At 38.4% G+C, this 24,505-nt stretch overlaps 1 protein-coding gene across 3 annotated transcripts; it reads left to right on the forward strand.

Moving 5' to 3' along the window:
- Positions 1-1,665: 1,665 nt before the first annotated feature.
- LOC116289996 (fasciclin-2) lies at positions 1,666-11,536 on the forward strand. 3 transcript variants are annotated; one of them, XM_031696963.2, is made up of 11 exons: positions 1,666-1,871; positions 2,648-3,037; positions 5,887-6,165; positions 6,479-6,757; positions 7,159-7,434; positions 7,724-8,068; positions 8,185-8,226; positions 8,517-8,615; positions 8,791-8,818; positions 8,915-8,954; positions 9,108-11,536. In XM_031696963.2, exons 1-11 carry the CDS (start codon positions 1,793-1,795, stop codon positions 9,525-9,527), a joined length of 2,277 nt encoding a protein of 758 aa, XP_031552823.2. In that variant the 5' UTR covers positions 1,666-1,792; the 3' UTR covers positions 9,528-11,536. The 3 variants fall into 3 exon arrangements, with proteins under 3 accessions (XP_031552823.2, XP_031552821.2, XP_031552822.2); XM_031696961.2 differs by having other exon boundaries at positions 5,887-6,152; positions 6,406-6,757; XM_031696962.2 differs by lacking the exon at positions 8,185-8,226 and having other exon boundaries at positions 5,887-6,152; positions 6,406-6,757.
- The last annotated feature ends 12,969 nt before the right edge of the window (positions 11,537-24,505 follow it).

Raw genomic sequence — 24,505 nt, forward strand, 5'->3', positions numbered from 1 at the left:
GATGAGTGAGTACTGAACAGTCTAGAAGCGGCATCACAACATGAGGTAAAATGTATTATTAAAATCCTTTTTCATAGACTTATAACTGACCTGCAGTTTTAACTTTCAGTATGAATTTTCTGAGCTGTGTTTTATGTACCTGCCGGTTTGCACCCTCCTCATTTCTAGGTCCAAGAACAATAAAAAACTATAACTTCTTAAATTACCTTAAGCAAGAACTGTTAAAGACACTCATAGTTAATAGAGACACTATGAGACACTGTAAAGGGCAAACTAATTCCGCCATTTTCATGCATTGTTGCTCTGTACTGGTTTGTATCGCTGGTTTTCAAATCGGTCAGCCTAAACCATGCATGACCAATCCACAGATCACCGATGAAATGGACTCTGTCCTTATACTCTGGGTCAATACTAAATGCTGCATTACTTGAGGTAATCCGTGTACTAACAAACAAAGGTTTGGGAGGATCATCCCCAGATGGATCTGGAAGTCCCCATTGTGAACCGATGATTGGAGTTAAAGAGGCATTCCAAAGAAAATCCACGAATTCTCCAACCTTCCTTGTCATAGGTTCTATATTATCGATGGCACTGTCGACTGAAACACAATTTTAAAGATTGTTTAGAAATGAAAATTGAATAAAGTATCCAGTATAGCATTTCAAGGCCACCTTTCCCGCTAGCAAGAAGTATATAAATTAATATACTAGTAGTGAGTGCCGCCATCTTTTCTAATTCTTCTTCGTATAGAGATACGTTAAACCAAGGCCCTAGGGAATTAGTCAAATCTTGCTGGGATACACGTGGAAGCACCAGTCGAAAAATGCCTTCGGTTTTTTTCTTCTTCTGATACTTCCGCGACAAAATGGACTAGTATACCCTGTATGCATTGCGGCCTCGGTCAATGGAGATCCTGATTGGTTCAGACTTAACTTTAACATGAATAATCATGACAGGCGAAAAAAAACGTCTTTTAATATGCGGTTACATAAATTAGGGAACTTTTTTTTTTTGCGGTATTATCCTATTAATCGTTTTTTTTTTTGTTTTTTTTTTGTCATAAAAACTGAAAAGTTAAACAAATATAAAAGATAAGAGCATTCGTTTAATATCGCTGTATCACAAAGTATCTGATGTATACGAAATCGAATTCTTCATTATTTCGCCACCTGTTTCATTATGCTGTAACAGTGTGTATCTTTCCATATGAAAGTAAAAGGCACTGGTTAAGTATGCTTAGAAACGTATCTTTGTTTTAAACGGTTGTAAAAGTCAGTTAAGATTTAAAATATAAGTAATTTACAATTAAAGCGTATTACTTCTTGGTCAGGAGCGAATTGTTTTAAGGGGGCCTGGCCCCCAACAAAATATAGGTTCTCAGTCATAGTTTTACGGCGCATGCGTATGCAATCAAACAAAACAGCGGTCATTATCACATAGCGTTAAATATAATATTTCAGTGCTCCCCCAAAGATTTTCAGATTCCTCCGCCCTTGTTGATACGTTTCAAATTGATGTTGAACCGGGATATAATAAGTGCTACAACGGCATGTGATAAAGCTGTTTCGAGTAAAAAAATATTTCAAAGATAAATGTTGCGTTACAATTAAAACAGACAACACTTGGATGAAGCACCAAAGGTCAACCACAGGAAACTAATAGTGTGCATAATTAGAGGCGACCATTGCGTTGTTTTGAAGCAGCAAGACTCGCAGACAGTGCCATCTTTAACGAGAAAAGTACGGTATCTAAAAACACTGTTAAGTTTTTGGATGTAAAAATCTTTCTCAGGATGAGTGTGTGTCAAGAACCTATCATTTCTTGTTATATACTTGGTTTCATCGTCGAATTGTTTTTACTTCCTTGCGTAGGTGAGTTGATTAGTTAATTAACTGATGCTGGAGATTATGATACAAGACATACATCCTTGATTTCTCAGTGAAGACGTCAGTTTCTACGAATTGAGTAACAGAAAACCATTGTTTATTTTAAAAATATATATTGCTTGTGATTCCTTAATACGAGGTACTCTGATACCTCAATAATATATGGCAAGCATTGCTGTTCAGTGGTAGTGCTGGATAGAGCAGTTACACACTCTTCGATAATCGGGCATGTTCTGGTTAAATGAAATTTAGGTAAAGTTAGTCTACGATAGCCGCTGTTTCCATTTTTTTGTCTGCCCGCTGACCATCTATGCTTTCCATGACAATTTTGCCGGCAACAATTATATACACTGCGCGTTGGAAGCAGTCCGAGTCCTGTATTTCTTTCCCTTGGCCACTGTTTGGTGTTTGCTTTATTGATTTGGCCGAGTGAGGATTAGTAGCTAGTCTAATACCCCTCGGGGAGGGGTGTAGGGAGTGAGAGACAAAAGGAAAACAATTAAGCACATTCTATACTTATTATATTGTTCATAAAGTCTGCTGGCACTTTTCTTCTGCTAAATGAGAGATTCCCATTATTGCCTATCCTTATTTTTGTTTTTCATTTTTAGCTAAAAAAAAGCCATCGATTTGAAGTCCAACTTAAATGTTTAAATATTAATTATCATTCAAGTACGTTTCAACTGTTTGTTTTCATCGAAATTATTTTTCCTGCTGAACCTTGTTTTATTTACATCACCTTTATTATATCATCATTCAAGATGGAGCTGTAAGATTTACTCAAGTTCCACCACCTATCTTGTTTGTTCATAATGGAGAAAATGCAAAATTTGTCTGGAATTATCATGTCAATGACCGAGACAGTGAGTTTTTTACAACGTCACCAGAATGGCTTTACACTAATAGCATTAACCAGACTCGTATTGCTGCTGAAGCCTGGACTTATGTACATGCAACTGGGAAAATGGAATGGATATGGACAGTAACGCCATCATGTCCAGCAAGACTGAGACATCGACTCAGCAAGGAATCTGTTGCTACTCTGGTCATCTCAAATGTGAGCACGCTCGATAATGGGAACTATAATTGCTCACTGATTTTAACTGGAGGTCAGGTTCAAATAAAGAGCACAACACAGCTGATAGTAACAGGTAAATAATTATTGCAGAACTTCCTATTCACAATTGAATCAAGGAATGAGTCTAGGCACAGGCAGCCCAAACTCCTCTCTTGATTAACATGAAGTACTGTTTGATAAACAAGTTGGAGTATTTTATCAGGTTTAAAAGCATGAGGCATAGCTGTTTGGTTTTAGACCTCATAAAAAATGATCTGCAAGTTTATTGAGCTGCTTCAAAAAGTTAGGAATAAGCCTTTGGTTGAATTAGTGTGACCACATACTTCGTGAGCATGACTTTGGTGCTTTGATAGACCTTTGTATTTCAATGTCATGCGCATTGATGTTTGGGTATCACTGCCATGCGCAGTGAGCCCAAAAAAGGCTTCCACAATGTTGAAGGCAGCATGCCCAACCCAAGACAGGGGCACTAGTCGAAGATTTTTTTGTGGGTCTTCAATGTCGTACGTGAGACTGACCTTGATGAGGTGCTAAATCTTCATCTTAACTTGGATGCACCTTCATCTGTGATAAAGTCATTCTCAGTATTATTTAGAAGGATTTTATCTGGTTTAAACGTCGCCATGCGCTTGACATGTATGGCCGCTCCAAAAGGTTCAAAGACTTATGAATTACTTTTTTAACTTTTGAAGTGGAGATATTAAAGCTATATGTTTATATCAAACATATAAAAGAGTGTTTGATCTGATTTCCAAACACTGAGTGAGTTGAAAATATGAGGCAAACCTGAGGAATTTGAACCAACTTCAAGGTGTTTGAGAGGATGAAACACTCTTTAAAGTGTTTGATATGGCTTCTCAAACTCATTAGTAAGCATAAGTTGAAAAGTACATGCCAACCAAGAACATATTTTCAAACATCCTTTGTGCTAATGTTTTTATTTGTTTTGTCCTCATGAGTTATTTAAGTGGCACTTGGATACGAATTCGCTCCAAAAATAAAACTCTTTCATTTGAGCTGGAACTTTGCTGAAATAATATTGGATACATCAACGACCACTCAATGAAATATCTTTTTGATACTCGAAAGAAAAGTGCCAAAAGTTTACGATTTAATTTTGTCTGCCATTAATTTGTTGAATCACGGCTAAAGAGTGGTTACCGTTGTTTTATGCTGTGACATCATACATTCAACCCATTCATGTTAGTGTCCTTTTGTCTACATTTCTTGTTAAATTACCTGAAGTTTATTTGATGTTTTAAACGCAATATCGTGAAAAAAATCAATCTAAATAGTATAGTTTCTTTTTCAATTTTGATACTTTCTCAATTGATTGAAAGTCCTTTTGATGTTCACTTGGTTTATCCTGAAGAGTTAGAACCAGTTGCTACCAACGAAGAAGATATCACCTATCAAAGAAAAGTTGAAGCCGAACTAATGCTGGACCAAGTAACTGAGATACTTTCATTTAACAGAACATTAACAGTTTCCGCATTTGATACTCTGATCAAAACAAACGGTTTTTTGTTTTTTTGTACGTTAATAAAGCATTTGACGTATGACCCGTTCTTTCGAGAATCATTTCTCTTGTACCCGGCCTTGAATTAAATAGCCGGCTTTGTAGCACAAGAGACTCTTAAACAATGAGCTGTCGTAACCTTAATACCCACATATTTACACATATTGGGCAAAATAGAATTAAGTTAGTTAATTCCTACAGGGCTCTTTTCAAATGCTATATAGTTTGCTCTTCGAAGGTCTTAAGTAGAAAACCTCAACGATTTACTAACATTTTTCGTAAACTTTATGAAGTTCGGCTCTGATTGAACTGAAAATTAGCCTTAAATTTTCGGTGCTCACCACCTCTGATACCAAAAACCTTTCCGTCAAAAAAATACATAGTATTTAGTAGAGACTTAGCGGTACTTGAAGCTTACACTCCTTTTTGTTCCATTAAGAGCTTTTTTTTTATCGTCTGTCACTGCCTCTTTTTCTAGCGGAGAGAGCCACGCCTTCACGCTGGTTTAATTCATTTTTCGGCGTCGAGAACCTCCCGGACAATATAGAATCTGTGACCAAAATTAAGTTAATGTAAATTATTTACATTCAATTTGTATTAATTGAGGAAATTTATAGAACGTACCTTTTCCCGTCCTGTCCAAAGGATTCAATGCCGTTCCAGTTTCTCCTTTACGATCATCCAAATGCCTCTTCATTCCGCAGCTGATAATGTAGGGTACTGTCGTCGCTGGATAGCGACCACCACTCTTATTCGCCACCTCTTCCACAAATTTAGTTAACCAATAATTAAGAATGTCAGCTTCCATATCTTCCAATTTTTCATCCAGCCTTTCACGGTACGTAGATCGTAATCTTTGAAAACTGTTCCAACTTGAACGTTGGGAAATTTCAACACTCGGCTGGCTAGCCATGAGCGAAATTCCTCCATACATCATTATCTTTGTATCGGGTAGATTTTTGCTTTACATCATGCCATAAACTAGCTTCTTCTACACTGTTTTTGGGACAACGAAAGCGAGAATCCATATTCTGGCTTACATACAACGCTTTGGATGAACTGAAAAATGCACTCAATGTTTGCATATTTATTTATGGTTCTTTCGTAACTCATTTTGGAATATAAAAACATGCGTAAAAGGTAAATTAAAAATTACGCGAGCCTTGTATCTAACGACTGAAGAGAAGGTGCACTGGGCCTTTCACAACTTGAAGTTGCGTAAAATATGAGCCAGCTCAACTAGAAACCGTGAACAGCTGTCTCGGCCTCTATTGGGCCTCGTCAGCACGGTGTATATCTAGTGAGCTGGTAGAATATGCAATTAGAGGCATTGTGCCCTAAAAAAACAAAGCCCGCCTACTGTTTTGCTCAGTTTTTACTTACTTCTAAATACATTATTTCAGTGCGTCCTACATTCTTACCAAGTCACCCAAACAACACATACCAGATTATCGAGGGAAAGGATTTAAAGATAAACTGTACAGCTATTGGTCCACCAACACCAACCATCACGTGGGTGAATATATCAGATGGTAGTGTTCATCCCAAGAGCCATGGATCAGGAAGTGCTGTACTGCAGATAGATAACATTAAACGATACCATGCTGGAGTATATGAGTGTAGGGCCAACAACAACCCAAACGAGACTGCAGCCACTAAGAGGACAAAGGTGACGGTCAACTGTGAGTGTATCAAATATTTTTACAATTTATTTAAAAAATGCAAAAGATAATGGAAACGAAGCTGTTATAAATCGCCATGGTAGCTGACATTAGTCGCTTAACCATAGAATAATGCAGTGAATTAAGCGGAAAACAGTCTTCGATCCCATCCGATCGCTTCAGTTTCATTTATATGGCCTATATCTCCTTTGGTTTTGATAAACCTTGTTTAAACACAAGACAACATTTAATGTTTTGCAGGTTTTTACTAAGACACAAAACAAGGCTGAAAATATGTTCTCCTATTTTTTAATTTTGGTTCAACTTTTCTTAGACAAGCCTACAATCTCGAAAGAGCTGTCTAGCAGTGATAATACTTCTTGGAATGGCAGACAGATAACTCTCAAGTGCACCGTCGGTGATGGATTACCCACGCCAGGTATCACTTGGTACAAGCCCAGTGGTCAGAAAATAACTACTGGTGTCACAGCTATTGGTAAAGGTAGTCACGTGGTGATAACAACGACAGATGGAGCAGACTATGGATGGTATAAATGTAAAGCCACAAACGTCGCTGGGAGCGTTGAACATCTTATCAATGTGATTCAGCTGTGTAAGTACGCTTTGTTTAAATGCATGAGCAATGTTTATTAATAAGGCTAGATCAGATCGAGTGATTATTGATTATGGATCATTGATTATTGATCATTGATTATTAATTGTTAACTGTAAACTGTAAATTGCTAATTATTAATTATTAATTATAATTAATAATCAATATAATCAATGATCAATGATCTATGATTAATGATTAATTTTTAAAATTAAATCTTTTCAAGCTTGATACACTGATAAACTACATTCTGTATATACTACGTATATCGTCACTATTATTTTATCGACATTCATCAATTCAATTTAATTTAATATTAAATATTTTTGTGTAAAAGTTAACATGTTATCCGAGCTTGACAGATCGATTCATTAAAAAAATGTGAAACAACTATTCTTCAGTCCCACCAGGTGTCCCTAATGCCACGATACTAGAACAGGATATCAAAGCATCATCTGTAACTGTAAGATGGACCAAACCTGGTTATGATGGTGGAAGTCCTGTTATTGATTACAATGTACAAATCAACAGTACGAAACAAGAACAGAGCACATCAAACTCTGAGTACGAGTTTACTGGTCTGACTAAGAATACAAGGTATGAAGTCAGAGTCTACGCAAGGAATGTGGTTGGGTATGGAAATGCATCGATCATCAACTTTACTACACAGAAAAGAGGTAAAAAATTATACTTCATTGAACCTGAGTGTTTTTAAAATTTCAAGTCCCCTTCATGAAAATTATGACCTATCCTAAATTACCTGATTTCTTGATCAAGATTACAAGCGTGTTGGTGCTGCATACTGTAAGGCTGATTATCCCTCACACTTCGACCTTGTCCTGATATTTATTTTAACGCGTTTTACAAGTAACTCGGACATCTAAAAATTCAGTTGATATAACATAAACGTGTGAAAACTAAACCTTAGTCATTGGAAAACAGGTATTTTGTGCTTATATATCTTAGGTCCACCACCTTTGCCCAGTCTTCATCTTGTCAAAAATAAAACTGCCATAACACTGTCCTGGATGAAACCCGATGAAAATGGTGGTGAAATAATAGATTATACCATCTACCAGAAACAAGGTGTAGTAAAACCCTGGGCACGTATACATAGTGTCGTACGTGAATTGTCCAACTTGACGTTTGTTATACAAGTGAAGGATCTGGAGCCTGGTCAGACATATTGGTTTATTGTCACGGCAACGAACGAGTATGGAGAAAGTGAAATAGGAGATGACAAGGGCAAAGCAGCGTTTATTTCGCCGAACCCGGTTACCACAGCAACCCAGGCATCTACTACAGGACTTGGTAAGTGTGGTAATGATATGGGATGGATTCTACATGTAATTAATCAAAATAATGGGGACTCATACTTTATAAAATCCATGTGGTTAGCTATGATATTCATATTTAATTATTAACAGATGGGCAATCACTGAAAAAATCAGACGAACAAGAAAAATGCGGTTAGTAAAATCACATTGCTACCAAAATTCACAGACGTTTTTTTCTTTTTGACTCAAGACAAGTAAAAATTATTATTTTTATAATAATAACACCCTTATTGTTATAACTCCAAGCATCCTTTTTCGGACCCTCTTTGTTTAACATAATCATTTTCTTTGCCTGAAAACGTCGCATAACCGGCTATTTGTATGCTCCTAGTTTCCCCAACCCATTAATTCCAACATACTGTTAATGTCTCTTTTATTCAATTGATGTTTTTTTGTTTTTATTTTCTTATCTTTTACTTAAGGCGTCACTGCATTAGCTGTCTGCGCATCTTTCCTCGCGGTGTCTTTGGTAGTCATTGTTCTCTTGCTCCTTTACATTTGGAGGAACATGAAAAGAAAAGGTATGTGAATATATACATTGAAAAATATTTTTCTTCTTTTACTGATTCTCCTTATTTCTGCATAGTGATCTCTGTTTATTCAAACCTGAAAAGGGCACTTAGATGCTATTAACAAAAACCTAAACAGAATTTCTAACCGACATTTTTTCGTTTTGTTTAATTGTCTCTTGAAAAGAACCAACCAGAAATACCAATACAGAAAGGTAATTCAATTTAACTACGTTGCTATCGTACGTCATGCAGTAATCACAATATGATATTGATCGTCTTAATTTTATTCATAACTTTCCGTATTTCAGAGTTAACAGAAACAAGGCAGTTGAAGATCCTGTTTATGACGTATGTTTTTTGATGATGTTGTTAATCACCATAATTTATGTTTTTAAGCTATCAGTACTAAAAAAAAGAAATAATTCAATTGTAATTATTCACAGGCGACAAAAAACGCAACCCATATCATCTCAATTAATTAGCAACATTTTATTTCTACAGAATACGCTAGAAATGGTCGTAAACAAGACTTCTCACAGCTCGGTGTTACACTCTCCCCCACAGAGCCCTCCACCCAGTGAATACGAACCGATAAGAATTTATCGTGATGATCATTCAAACGAAATGACAAGCAGAGTAAGTGGCTATAGCAGCACCTCTACAGAAACACCAAGGCATTATCAAGCACTGTCACATTCTGATACAGCTGGAGGTTCATCGCATCAAGGTCAAGGTCCAGCTTACGAATCCCTTCACAGTTCACAGCTTCAACAGCGTGATGCTCAGCTTGCAAAGAACGTACCAGAAACTACATACCAGCCACTTGATGTCAGGCAAAACACTACACATTACCAAGGCCTGCAGACCTATAATAACATGCATCAGCTAGAAAACAACAGGAATAACCAAACCATTAGATAAACACACTCTCTATTGCGCTAGAGCATACATGTCCAGAATAGACGATCTGATACCGACGGTAAAAGATCACTGGGTATCTGGGTACTGGGTATCTGGATCACTTGTGATCTTCCCCTGAACCCTGATTAGGTATCTGGATCACATGTGATATTCTTCTGAACTCGGATTGGTTATCTGGATCACTTGTGATCTTCCCCTGAACTCTAATTGGGTATCTGGATCACTTGTGATCTTCCCCTGAACTCTAATTGGGTATCTGGATCACATGTGATCTTCTTCTGAACTCTGATTGGGTATCTGGATCACTTGTGATCTTCCCCTGAACTCTGATTGGGTATCTGGATCACTTGTGATCTTCCCCTGAACTCTAATTGGGTATCTGGATCACTTGTGATCTTCCCCTGAACTCTGATTGGGTATCTGGATCACTTGTGATCTTCCCCTGAACTCTAATTGGGTATCTGGATTACATGTGTTCTTCCCCTGAACTCTAATTGGGTATCTGGATCACTTGTGATCTTCCCCTGAACTCTAATTGGGTATCTGGATTACATGTGATCTTTTTCTGAACTCTGATTGGGTATCTGGATCACTTGTGATCTTCCCCTGAACTCTAATTGGGTATCTGGATCACTTGTGATCTTCCCCTGAACTCTAATTGGGTATGAGAACAAATGAGACAAGTGTGATCAAATCAAATGCTTTTATTGAGTTATACGACAAATAGTGAAGCGCAATTTCAATTCCCTCTATTAGGTAGAAGAAAATGCCCCAACTTAAGTCAAGAGCCTCAGGCATACCGTATATTTTTATTAATCACCGAAAAAATGCTAATATTTTGCTTCCTCAAAACTGCAAAGACACATAACGAAATTACAAACTGAACTAAATTAAAGTATCAAAAAACCCTCCTGTAGGCTTAGTTCCTGCGTGTGGTGACTTTTAAACCCGATGGCTAACTAAACATTGATAACTCGACCAGCATTTCTTTTTCATTTGGCATGACTTAGCACATGTTTCTGATACCTATACACAAACTGCACCGCTCAGGAACTGCACCACTCAGGAAGGTTTACCAAGCTGCAAATCCAATATTAAAGTTAAAATAGTTTCCTAAACTGAGAAAAAGGTTTGCGCACGAATGCAAATATCGTTTAACTTTTTTAAGGGCTAAACAATAAAACCACCCATCCTAGATATTACATGTACATGTTACTACGGATCTCACTGAACTGTGGCGACACGTCAAAAAATATCCCGCTACTACGCCCAAAGTTGTCTACTGAACAGCCTACTTTTGTCACTGTCTCGGATCTAGCACATTGCCAGTAAGGTATTCACTGTATTATTACGTGAAAGATGGAACGCACTGCTGTAACAAAAGTAGGCAGGTCAGTAATCGAATTAGGGTGTGGTAGCGAGACAATATTTTGACGTGTTGCCACAGTTCGGTGAGATCGGTAGTATTCCAACACCTGGCAACATTTCTTTGGTATACTAGCTGTAGTTGTAAATGATGTTGTTATGGTTAACACGAAGAGCTTAGGTGGTGCAGTGGTTACCGCTCAGGGCTTTGGTGTGTAAAATTTCAACACCTGGCTCTTTACATTGGGGATTGTAACCTTGTGGAACACTACGCCAGGCCGACTTTATTGCTGGCACTAAAGGTGATCACTGCCAGAGTTCTTTTCAACGCGGTAATCCGAGCCCTACTCACGAAGGATTCACAGGACCCAACGTAGAGAGCCAAGGTTTTTAAACCCTACTACGACTTACAAAGCCACATTTCAATCCAACATATGCGAAATGTAGTAATAATAATTTATAAGAGTTTGCATAAACAACATTAGTGCGGTGTTCCTAATCTTCAATGGCCTCTTAAGCGGCATGGAGGGTAACTCTATATCAAGCAGGGTAGATAGATAGATATTTCGACTTTACGAGGAAATAATATAGGTAGGGATACCCTTATGGTAATTTTTAATATAAAAATTATCTTACCCTCTTAATATTGCTATTCAGCAGCCATTCATTAACTATTTTGTGATAATGGCCAAGTTATTTTCAACACAAGAGGTTTTACAACCAAAAACATGTTGACTCGGGAAGGCGGGTTGTCCCTAGTCACGTCTTTAAAAGGCAACACTTAATACGCGCGGAAGGTTTAACCTATGGAGCCAACATGGTAAGCTAGGGAAACCTTCTTATTAGGGTAGATCTAATGACAGGGTTACCCTCCCTTCGTAAAGAGGCCCTAAAGATACATCCACACACACACTGACTTTCCCCAGGTGAGGTGTGCTTAGCACAGAGTGTCCACCCATGCGATGCTGCTTTTAAGGCCGCAGGTAGAAAAAAGGTCACATGAACACACACTAATTTAATATAAAGTATAGGCAATGTCATTTCATGTATCTTGCCTCCATACTCGAATTAAGGTGGGTGCAGCAATGCAGCCCACTTAAGCATGGATCCATGGAACAGATACATAATCAAACTCATACATACGCTTTTTTGCTTAGTTTACAAAGACACAGTTATACAATTCTAAACGCTAAGCTGAAACTTTTCAGAACAATTTTAACACAGTTAGCAAATAAGGTCTACCAGGTTAAGTTAATACGAACAATACAAGCATAATTATACTTTAGTACTAATACTCTTAGGCCTAGGGTAAACGTCGAACTTTCCATGCACCAAACATAATTCCATCAAAGAATGCCGCCTCATTATCACCTGATATCCATTGTTTTAAATGAGTTCGGTGCATGGAAAGTTCGACGCCTGCCCTAAGCCTAACACAAATTCTGCGCTCTGATTGTCAAATAGACACAAAAGAAAACATTTGAATTGGGGTCTACCAATGTGTATCAGTCTAATATCTATAAGTTTAAGTGCAAACAAAATATATGTAAAACAGTACCATTGAGCTAACACTGGTGCTAAGCAGCACTGGTGAAATATTTTAAAACACCAGAGCAATGCATAATTGCTTTCTATTGCTAAATCAGAGCTAATTTGTACAGACTTGCCATGATTAATTAGCATAGATTAATTGATTGCTATTTAGAACAAGCACTGTTTCACCAAGGCCAGTAGGACGTCTTTGTTTGAACTTGAAAGCTGCTTTGTGAGTTTGCATGCCGATAACTTAACATGTTACACAGGCAGCCCGAACAAGGTTCCTGTGTATGGTTCATAAGGGAATGTACGGGAGAAGAAATAAAAGGGAGAAGAAATAAGAGAAGTATGGATTTTGATTAAAAAAAACAAAAAAACACTAAACGGCCTCAAATCGCCCTGAAACTTCGCCAGAAGACTGAACAAAGTAAAAACAACTGCAGCAAAGGCAAATTGTTGAGTGAAACATTTTATTGTAATGACTTTATCCAGTGACTGCCATACATTCCCTTATAAACCATACACAGGAACCTTGTTTGTGCTGCCTGTGCACGATATGGTACTTATATAATGAAGCAAGTTATCGTAGAATAGTAAGTTTAACACCTTAGTGAAAATAGAAACTGGAAACTGACGTTTCGGACGTTAGTCCTTCGTCGGAGTCAATTATATAATGAAGCTTTATTTGGTATTTTATTAAGCCTATATTGCTCTCAAGCCTTCGATCGGTTCGTTAATGGAGAAAATAGGTACTTGTGAAAAGGTTCAAGTTTTACACGGCCAAAGCCAGTTTTTACTCATTAATAGAATAATCAATATGACTAAAAAAAGTCCTCTTAGTTCTATTGTCTTCTCGTCTGCTCCAATAATCCAATTATCTTAACAGCAAAAGTTGCAGCTTATTTACACAGCACTAATCGTTTCAGAACCGTTGTGTGATCAATTTAATTAACAGCACATGCCACAAGAGCGTGTCTGTCAATTATTTCTATAAAAGTGGAACATTAATCAGAGAAAACAACAAAATAACTAATAGTTAGGTTTAAGCTTTTGAGAGTGTTTTTTTTTTTCTTCTTCTTTTATTGCTTGTTTAGTGTTTTTTTTTAAAGATCTGAGATTCAAACCCCACAGTCAGTTCTAGAACATAGAGACATCTAGATCGTGTTAACAGAAATAAATCGGGATAATAGTTGTCATGAGTTGTCCCAGTCGTTCTTTTCTTAACCCGTTTGTAAGTATGTCGTTATAGATTTCCATAATAAGGAGTTGTACTAAAGTTTAGTTTTCGTGACTCGGAAATATGTTAGTTGAAAAACGAGGAAGAAAAACACAAAAATAATGAGTTCTTCTTCCGAGGAAAGGCTTAAAAATTCTTCAGGACCATCGCTGGATGAGACTGTGTCACTAGAATTTCTTTCCTCGGAAGAATAACTCATTATTTTATATATTTTTTCGGCTGCGCCTCGTTTTTTCAACTCACTTTTCGGTGTTTGGAAATCGGAGGAAGAACTCTCTCAAGTGTTTGAAATATTACTTCAGATCAAAAAAAGGGTCATTTTAAAAATGTTAGATTAATGTACTTCACTGATAGATCCCAACATGCCATTCCTCTTTTTATCAGAGCTAATACACTATCAATTGATTTCCTCTACTATGAATCGGTCGCCCAGTTAATGCATGATATTGAAAATAAGCTTGCACCTCTTAATATTCTAAATCGATTTACCCTTGCTACGAGTGTTCACTCATACAACACAAGATTCTCATCATCAGTAAATTTCTATATTAAAAAATCTCAACTGGAAGTACAAAAAAAATCATTCTCAAGATTTGGAGCTAGGTTATGGAATACGATACCGAGCAATTTGCGTAAATTAAAAAAGAAGAAGTTTAAGTTAATATTACGTAAAACACTATCTGATTTTCTCCTAAGAGAAGATAGCTATGTTGACACTTCGACTATTGTAGACAGACTACATTATACTTTGAACGTCTCGGACTGAGTCTTTACATATTGCGACTATTTATAAATAATTATTTCTTGATTTTCAATACTTGGTTAGTATCATTTTCCCTTTTTCTCCTTTTTTTCCCCTTTTCGTTTCTTTATTTTAAGTAAACTGTTAGTTTTTCATTTATTTATCGTCATATTTCATTTGTAAATCTTCTAATATTTATTTAATGTAATATGTCGCCTCCCGCCTAGATTAGCTTTATGCTATTTGCGGGAGGGTGATAAATTGTGTATATATAGTCATTATTTTGTTAAAAAAAATAAACTTAAACTTAAACTTAAACTTAAAAATACTTTTCTTCTTTAAAGTCATTTCATGTATCTTTATATCTTTTATCGTGGAATAATGACTGGGTGACCTCGTTTTCGTGCACTTGTCAGCCATTATGAGAAGGGTGTATAAGGCGGACGTGAGAGACTCACTGCTGAAGATGCAGGTGGTCTGCGACACGGTGCACGTGCTAAATTCTACAGCGCACGATGTAAAAAAAAAGCTGTTGTGGTGTCTCTGCCCTCGTGGGAATAGCTATTGAATAATAAATAGTCTCCCACAGGTAGCTCGCCAAAGAAACAGACGAGAAAGGCTCGAAGCAAATAGAGACGTGTGGAAGAGGATAGCTAGCCGTTAGCCATTGAGAATCAGCTTTTGGTAGATTTAATCCACTTTATTTGGAAATATTTATGAATTAAAGGAGCATCACCAAACTTGCTCTTCAAAAACTTGATCAGGTGTGATTTCAAAATGTGCACCAGGGCAAACGTCGAACTTTCCATGTACCGAACTTAATTACATCAAAGATACCTGATATCCATTGTTTTTAATGAGTTTGGTGCATGGAAAGTTCGTCGTTTAACTACGTTGATGCATTTTTAGCTCATTGTCCCCTTACAAATCTTCCCACAACAACCCTTGATGGCTTTAGTGTTGGCAACAGAGTCTGCGGAGTTGATAATCGGCATTTGTTTATCACATAACGGCTCTGAAACGGTTACCGCTGTGTAAATGAAGTGCACCTTTGGCTGACAACATTATTGGATTATCGGAGAAGACAAGAAGCAACTGAATCCTTTCTTGCCTTCACCTTTCTATTTCTTAGCTTTTTCAGTCAAATTTGATTATTCCATTAATGAGTAAAAACTGACTTTGGCCGTGTAAAACTTGAACCTTTTCTGAAGTACCGATTTATTCACTAATGACGAATCGTTATATGAGAGCTTGAGGACAATAAAGGATAAATAAAAGTTTAAATAGACTGAATAACGCTTCATCATAAGAAAAAAAATACATCAGGTAAGCACTAACGCGCAAATGTACTAGAATAAGTGTATCGAATGTATTAAATTTAATAAATGTAATAAATGTAATACGAATTCCACAACGGCTTTGTCCTAGTGTCCTTGCTTTTACATGTCTATTGTTGTGGCTGTACCTTCAAAAATGGTTACTTATCTTAGTGGAATTCTGATAGCTTTTCCATGTTTGTTCTTGTTCTGTTGAAAACAAGGTAAACTCCATGTTAATTTAACTTACAATAAAGAAAGAAAGAGAAAAAATAAATAAATAAAATAAATAAATAAACAAAATAAAACAATAAATATAAAATAATAAAACAAAAAAACTTTTTGAATTGAAAGCCCCAAATAAGAATAGCGTTTTTCTTTATGCCACGGTGTTTATCCAAGCCATGGAATGTTTTGCTTGCAATTGCATAGTCTGACTCGCGGTGGGCAATATAAATCCTAATCGGCAAAGGTGTGACGTTGATAGCCGTTACAAGTGTTTTAGTGTTTTTGTTTGATTGATATCTGTAATCTCTATTTAACTTTTGAAGAAAGCATGTTGACGATGATATCGAACAAACGCGCCAGCACCACCGAAGCTTTCTGCTGGATTATGAAATTACAGACAATTATTTATTAAATCGATTATTCTAACATTTTTATGTTTTAATATATTATGCTGAAATTTATGCTAGATACATGGTACATTTTACATGGAACAAAGTTACAATTTATCTAGGCGAATGAACGTGGAGAATTAGCAGATTTGAAGCTCTCAATCAACTTATCCCATTGTGACTCCGGTTGTCATAACAAAATAGGAATACTAAGATCAAGTATATGCTACCTGAACAATCTTTTTTCTCTATGCTTACGCAGCAATCATTTCAGTGTCTTGTTTTTTGTCAGCTGGTGGATTATCTTGATCACTTTTTTTTGAAACCTGAAAGTTTTAAAGAAATAATGAAAGGCATTTACTTATAGTCGTCCTTTTATTTTCCTTTTAACACCTACTTTGTTTAGTTCTTTGTTATTTTGTTGAGTTTAGAAGCGAATTCTGTGATGAATTGGAAAAACGTTGCGCTATGCGTTACTACTTATCTTTATCTTCTTCACGGCGTTCATCACGGCGCTTACAATCGATTTAGATTCACATGAAACACTTTAATTACACTGTGAACTAAGCGAATATTTTATAGAAATGTGCTTAGAAATACTATTTTTTTGACTTCATTCAAGTCTGTAAATTACTAATTATTTATTGGAGCGAATTCTCGTTAGTCTCTAGCGACATTTATTGAGTAGATTTGTACCTTCGCAGTTAGATGCAAGGACATTACTTCTGTTGTTTGTGATGTCCGGCGATCAATCTACTTATATTCAGAACGGCTTATTTGGATGGCAAAACTAGCCGAACTTTCTTCAAGACTCCATGACTCTCGTTTTGAAATCTAATGAAAAGTTCTTTTTTCGATGCATCCGGCTCTAACTACGAGTCTTCTGAGAGGATCTAAATATGTTGACGATTGTACATCAGCGTTTCTGTTTACTTTATCGAATCAGCAAAAAAAGGTTTGACTCATTGGAATTTTAGTTTTAGGCGTTAATCGTATTATTTTACTTCAAGTTGCATCTTTCCTTGATTCTTTTGGTATAAATAATCCGAAGATGAAACTAGAAAGTATCCAACATGAAACAGCAACAGTTCATTTCCTCATATAAATAGCGAAAGTAGTCTATATTGAATAAGACATTAGTGCTTGTCAGTGTCGTGTAACGTTCGTAATCATATGACGTAAGACGATCGATAAACGTTTAATCATCGATCTGCTGACATCTTAGTAAGTGAGCGAGCGAGTGACACATTAGTATATTCAGACCCCTCGCAACAACTCGTTTCTACGCTTCGCGTGTCCACGAGATAAAAACTAACTATGCTCAAACTACGAACTAACAGGTGGTGAATAGCGGCTAATTCATCAAATGAAATAAAGATGAGAATATGTAGACCGCATAGCACTTATGAAATACATGAAGATATAGAAATATAGATAAGTTATAGTGCTTGAGAACGAGGTTATTCCGGGCGAAAGACCCTTGGAATTAAATACGGAAAAATTAATTTCCGACCTCACTGGGAATCGAAACTCTTATTTCTACATCTACATCTACATGTATTTTGTCAGTAAAAACTATATACAATGAAGTACAGTTATCTCGCTAACTTAAAAAAAGGAAAAATTAGAAAGATAGTACAAAATTAAGTATAATATATATATATATATATATATATAAATAGATAGATAAATATCATGAATATATAATAGAAATAAATATATAATCTATAAAAATAAATTAATAAATAAAATAAAATAAAATAAAATAAAAATAAATAAATAAAAAAGTATGTAAATATTAAAAAAACATAATAATTTAAAATTTATATAATATATAATGATAATTTAATCTTGCCTCAGAATGAAGCCTAGTTTTTTTTTGGAATATGTCCAAGGTATTAGATAACACGATATCTGTGGGTCGGCTATTCCATTCCCTGATGGTCCTACTGAAGTATGAAAATTTAAATACATCATTGTTTGTCTGTTCAATAAAATATTTATAATTATTCGATCTACGTGTACGGGTTTCTGTAGGTGGAATCAAATATTTAGGTTAGTAGTATAGGGAATGGGGGTTCCAGCGCAATCTCAACACGGGGTAAGACCCGCGTCAAAAATCCACCTACGGACAATCCCCACTCCAAGTGTGGTTGGGGGCAACAGCGCAAATATGTTAGTCTATATATGGAGTGCGAAGATTGTAAAGAGTTTGCTTATGATTTCTGTGTAAAGTGCTTGAAACCCAAGTTTGTTACCCCACCACCAAATAAGTATATTTGTTGTGGTAAGAAAATGCAAATAGAAGACGACACGTCAGCACAGTGTTACGAGTGCGGTAAGAATATTCGTAATGCCGTGCCTTGTGCTACCAAAGAGCAATATTATTCCAACGGAGGTCGTAAGAAGACGCCATACAAAAGAATAAAATACTTCAGGGACTGGATGAGTCATATCCAAGGTTATCGACCGGTATATTTAGATAACGAAGTAAAGAAGAAAATCATAGACCATTTAGAAGAGCCAACCCCGCAAAGTCTACGGAAAACGCTGAAAAAATTAAAACTAGGGAAATATTACAAAGCTATTCCCTATCTTTTGTCTGAAATTACCGGTAAGTCTATTCCCGAGGTTTCTGATATGACAAAAGCCGAGTGGATGTTTTGTCGGCTGGATAAGGATATTCCTTATTACCCTGACGTAATCTACGAAATATTTCACGAAATCGACCCCAACCACCCCCTCTTAGGATGGATTCCAAGAAGATAGTGAATCTTATGACATAAGATGAGAAATTACGCGTAATAATTCGCCAAATAAGGTCATGTAAATAATTTATATTACGCGTAATAATTCGCTAAATAATTTATATTACGCGTAATAATTTACTAAATAAGGTCATGCCGTGTATTATGGTATAAATCTTATGGCATAAGATTACGCGTAATTTCCAGACTGTCGTTCGATATGTAAACGAAATCCTGTCACGCTCTTTTCAAAGCAGATGTTTACTGAGCAAGCTTTCTTTGAAGCTCTTCTTTCGCTTCTTGGTAGATCTTTTTGCGAGATTCCTCGGAAAGATCTTTTACGACTGTTTTTTTATTCCTCATGTCCGACTTTAATTTCTCGTACTTTTCCTCTTCGGCTAAGATAAGCGAGAATTCTACGTCGTCTATCTTTCTGTCACGCAAAGCCTTTGAGACAAGGTCAGTGATCGTATTTACTTTAGCCCTTGACAGAGCTATTGTCGTGTCGTGTTTTGATATTTTGCTTGACAACTGTTTCATAATGCCTGTCGTAACAGCGGAAACAATGCCGCAGACGGCTCCAACGCTGGCCAAAGGAACGCCAACGACTATTCCAGGCCCGGTAAGTGAGGTGGCAACGCCGGTGCCTGTTAACGCCACGGACATGGAGCCGGAAGTTATCGCGATTTTATGTAATATGCTTCGGGCTCTAGCATACTTTTTTCGGACTTTTTCGTAGTGTTTTGCCTGCCCTTCCAAGTAAGCTAAGATTAAGTTCGCTTTATTCAGACGAAAGTTTTCGGCGTTTAGTTCATTAGGTGTAGTATAGGGAACATCTGGGTACAACTTAGGTGCTGATGGTATAACATCCATTATATATACTAATGTACGACGCTTTTGGGAATGATATTGAGGAGCAGCCACATCACGACAACCGGAATTACTGGAACTGGAGGGCCTTTAGGAAGATGTTTCCGCATGCAGACCCTAGTAAGTTCGAAAGGAGACCCGATGGGATTTACTATAACGGCTCTAGGATGTACAGCAACGAGGATTTGAAACCTACGCTGGTCGATCAGATAGACAATCAACTGAAGAATTCTGGTTATGTTAAACCCACACCAACACATCCAAAACCCGTGCAAGGTTGGTCAAAGGAATTATTGCTTGGTACCAGTACTTATCCGATACCCGCAGTTTCATTTGATAAACACCCAAGCTTGGACCTAACGCTGAACATGCGGATTTCTAACAAGCATTCCTTTCCGTTAAAGGTGCGGGATATCTTCAAAGACGTACCCATTGTTCATACCACCGCTAAGGAATCTCATGAATGGTTAAGTGGTCCTAACATGCGTTATTGGTCGCAGCAACTAAACTTTGCAGTTTGGTGTGCCACTAGCGGCTGTGGTGTAAGCGCAAGCTTGATGAAGAATTCAATATTTATGTTTCATTTTCACTTCACGGTTAGAAGAATACTACATGAGATGGGCGTTACTGCATTACCGGGAGATGCTGCGTTTTATCCTAGAGATAACAAATACGACGTTCCAGCCTATAACAGGCTTTGTAAGGAGTTCGGTGTTGTAGGGAAGGATTTTAGATGCACTACCGGTGCTAACAATGGTTTGGGACATATTTGGGCTTATTGGGGGATTGGTGGGCATGTGCTAAGTGATAAGGAAGTTCATGCGCTGCAGTTGCGATGGGACACGGGATATCACAAAGAAACTCACGACAGTAGCACCTTCTTTGAACCAAACGCTAAGACCACTAAGGAAGTTAGAGACGGACCTTTGTTCAAAGACGAGGGCGGTAAGTATGCAGGGGCTAATCCACTGATTATCAAAATTACCAACGACGAGCAAACAAAGCAATATCTTAATTTCATACCCCCAGAAGGTAAAGGACTAACCAAAGCCGGCCTTGCCCGTTTAAACCGCAGCATAGAAGCTTACGTGTATTCTATCCTTGGAGCTCAGGTAAACACCCGATCCAGCATAATCGGAAATACTGGCGCCGCAGAAGAAACGCGAGCCGAAGCCTTGATCTTATTTGAAAGTTCAATCTTGGAGGGCGACATTAGCAAGGGCGTACAGCGTTACCAACTAGCCATACAAAATTCTAAGGCGAGGTTGGACTACGCAGTAGCCCCGGGTTGTTGGTTAATGCCTAGTAATTTATCTATAAATACTGGTTCTGTAGTAGGATACAACAACAAACTTCAACGAGCTACTAAGGATATGAAGTTTGGGGTGAACGACGTGAACTCTGACACTCTTAGAAGGCACTTTGTTGAACAGCCTAAAAAAGTGCACCATACGCAACCACCTAAGAAAGTGCAGCTAACAAAAGAAGTATACCGAGCGCCTAAAAAAGAAGAGGAATATGACCATAACTTATTAAAAGCCGGCCTAGCAGTCGCGGGTGTTGGTCTGAGTTATTATATATGGCGATGAACAACCCCTACGTAGCTGGAGTAGATTGTGTTTATACGACTTACACAGGCGAGAAAAAATACACCCAGGCATCTTGGGTTGATGTCACGGGGATGTCTGTGAATTTGAACTACTCGGGAAAGAAGCTGATAATATGCAGCATTTGCATTGGCACGAGCAGCCATGCCAACGTGGGCTTTAGGTTCCTGGATGAGAATGGCGTACTGCAGCCTATGCGCGTGAAAACGAATAACAGGGAGCCTACGCATTTTTCAGTAGAGCCTAACCCCAGGAGCTCCGAAAATCATTCCGTTTGGACTTTTCATATGGTTGCTGATTGCCATGGGAAAGTAAAGCTGCAAATGCGTGTAGACGACACCGGGAGCGTTTGCGTAAATAGCATAGAAAACCAAAGGGATGAGTCTTATAATCACAAGACCATTAGTACTCTTACGGTAATGAGCCTTTAAATATATGAATCCACATGTAAAAGAAGATTGGTTTCTTCATTACTTAGGGGAGGAGCTTTACGCCGCTAAGAAATGGCATGAAACTGGGTTGTGGGTAAGGGTTGGGGGTTTGGGGGTAGTCGTGTGCACCATTAGCATTACGACGGGGTACTCATGCAATGCCGGCTTTAGGATTGTTGATGAGAACGATCACCCATTACCACCCTATAGGACGAAAGATAATAATAGGATTTCGGCTCATTTTACGTCGGAACCCCCTGTGAATAGCACGGAAGACATAACGCCAGTAACCTTTCACATGATAGTTAATTGCGAATATGCGAAGCTTCAATTTTACCCAAGTGAAGGCAGCATTCGAACGAACGTTGCTCCGGTCATTACTCCTTTCCCCGACGCTGCTTGGAATCATAAGACGATTTGCACTATGACCGCCATACCGTTAGTTCCGCATTATCAAGGCGGCGCGAATACTATCTTTACTTATCCCCAGTCGAGGATGCCTCGGGTACCCGACGACGATAAGCCTGATAAGATTAACCCTTCATCTTCTTCAGGAGTACCACCCCAATAGCGACGACTAATATCCAAATGTTATTCCCCACAAACTTCAACAGTTCGCCGCCGGCCCTAAGTGCCAAGGAAACGACCGAACCCAGCAGCCCAGGAAGACCGGCTGCCATCTTTTTTCCCAAGTCCGTCAGCCCATTGCCTAATTTCTTTACGCCTGCACCTGTAGCCTTAAGCGCGGATAGGATAACTCCTACTACGGTGCTAATAGCAGCCGCGAATGCCAGCGGAACACCATACTTCAAAAGGGCTCTTTTTATCTTTTCCTTGGTGGTAAGCCCCAGCTCCCTTTCCTTACCTTCTATTTGCGTTTGTAATTCCGCCAGTCTTTCCTGAAGGGCTCCTACTTCCCTCCGTGCTGCCTCCCTTTCCTCTTCGGAGCGAGTTTGGTCCACAGCTGCTTCCTGCTGCCGTTCTAATTGGCCCTGCAGGTCTTCGACGGTCTCCTGAAGTTGTCTTATTTCCAGATCCTTTTCAGCCATTTGTGCTATGATGCGCCTTTCCCTGGCGTGACTCTCCACTAATTCATTTCCTATTTGTATTAGCTGCTCATCCTTACCAGCCAAGCGGCTAAAGGCATTCTGAAAGTCCTTTACGGCAGCGGTTTTTTCATCTAACAACTTAGATATTTGCTGTCGAAAATCGGCAACTTCGGCGGCACGACTTTCAAGAGTAGCCCTGTTTGCCCTCATGACTTCGTTTTCCATTTCCCTAAATCTTTCCTTAAGGACGTCGTTTTCCAGCTCTAGCTGCTGAAAAGATGTTCTAAGCGCCGTCAAATCCTCGCTTGCCTTTAAGAGGTCCTTGCGCTCCCTGGTGATTCGCTGCAAGTCGTTGTTAGCTGCCTCCTTTTGGGTATTAACGTCGGCCAATTCTCGGTGTGCTTCCGCTAAATTATATGCGTTGACGGATTTCTTTATGGCGTCTACTGGTAAGGCACGGTATTCACTTATCTTGGCTTCCAATTCCTCTTTTTGAGCGTTTAGCGCAGCGACTTCCTCTGTCTTAGCTTGGAGCGTTTCGCTTAGCGTTCCTATTTGCGCTCTTAATTCTTCGTGCGTTCCATAGCCGCCTGCAAAGGTCGGTAATCTAACTGCATTAACAAGGAACCTATCAAAAGACTGTTGCATTTCCTCCCTAGCCAAGTCACGCTGCGTGGTCAAGTTGGGCTCTCCAAGCGCCTCCGTGACTCCTTTGGGAAGCTGGCTGTTAAGCAGGCTGGTATTTCTCCTTTGATACAGGTTGTGCCATTTTTCCCTACCCGATTCTCTAACTTGAACCTGCCCTTTGTCTCCTATTTGGAAGTCCAAAGTAGCCAGGTTTATGTTTGGGTATCGCTCTCTTAGGTCATTGAGGAGGCCCGCTGTTAAGTCCGACCGCACGCCAAGGGATTCCATTTGTAAGTACTCCGGAATGGGTGTGTGGGGGTTCTTAGACTTGAATTTATCTCTTAAGGAACGCATAGCATCGCGGGCCCTGCTGCCATACTTGCGTGTTAGCTTGTCGAAGAGGCCTCGGGAGTCTACGTTGTTATCAGGAAGCAAAGACTCGTATTCTTCGTCGTTAATGTCGACTTGACCTTCTTCGGTAAGGGGATCAAAATCCGTTCCTTCTACTGCCATTATATATGATAAGCTCAAAGTTAAACCCCAACATATTACCTAAGCAGGTCGGCGGACTGAAAGCAGAACGCACCTTTCACCGGGTTACATTTACGCCTTCTAGTGCTAAGCCAGGTGAGACGCTGTATGTAGGCGTGCCCCGCCTAACGGATAACCTAGTATTGGTTCCTGGTACCTTGGCTTTAAGGTTCGACCTAGCGGTGCAGCCAAGCACCAAGGACAAGCGCTATACCGTCAATAATGTGGGTAGGAACCTCGTCTCTAAGATGAGAATCAAGTTCGCAGGGGAATCCCTCTTGGATTTGAATAGGTACGATTTGT

Source organism: Actinia tenebrosa, unplaced genomic scaffold, assembly GCF_029948245.1.
Source record: "Actinia tenebrosa isolate PJP-AT-01 unplaced genomic scaffold, QUT_ActTen_1.0 PGA_scaffold0__85_contigs__length_37466705, whole genome shotgun sequence".
Classification (NCBI taxonomy): Eukaryota; Metazoa; Cnidaria; class Anthozoa; order Actiniaria; family Actiniidae; genus Actinia; species Actinia tenebrosa.

Coding starts and splice junctions, on each gene's coding strand:
- LOC116289996 (XM_031696961.2), top strand. CDS start 1,793: ATGAGTGTGTGTCAAGAACCTATCATTTCTTGTTATATACTTGGTTTC. Junction 3,038..5,886: donor AACACAGCTGATAGTAACAG/GTAAATAATTAT, acceptor ACATTATTTCAG/TGCGTCCTACATTCTTACCA. Junction 6,153..6,405: donor CAGCCACTAAGAGGACAAAG/GTGACGGTCAAC, acceptor AATGTTTTGCAG/GTTTTTACTAAGACACAAAA.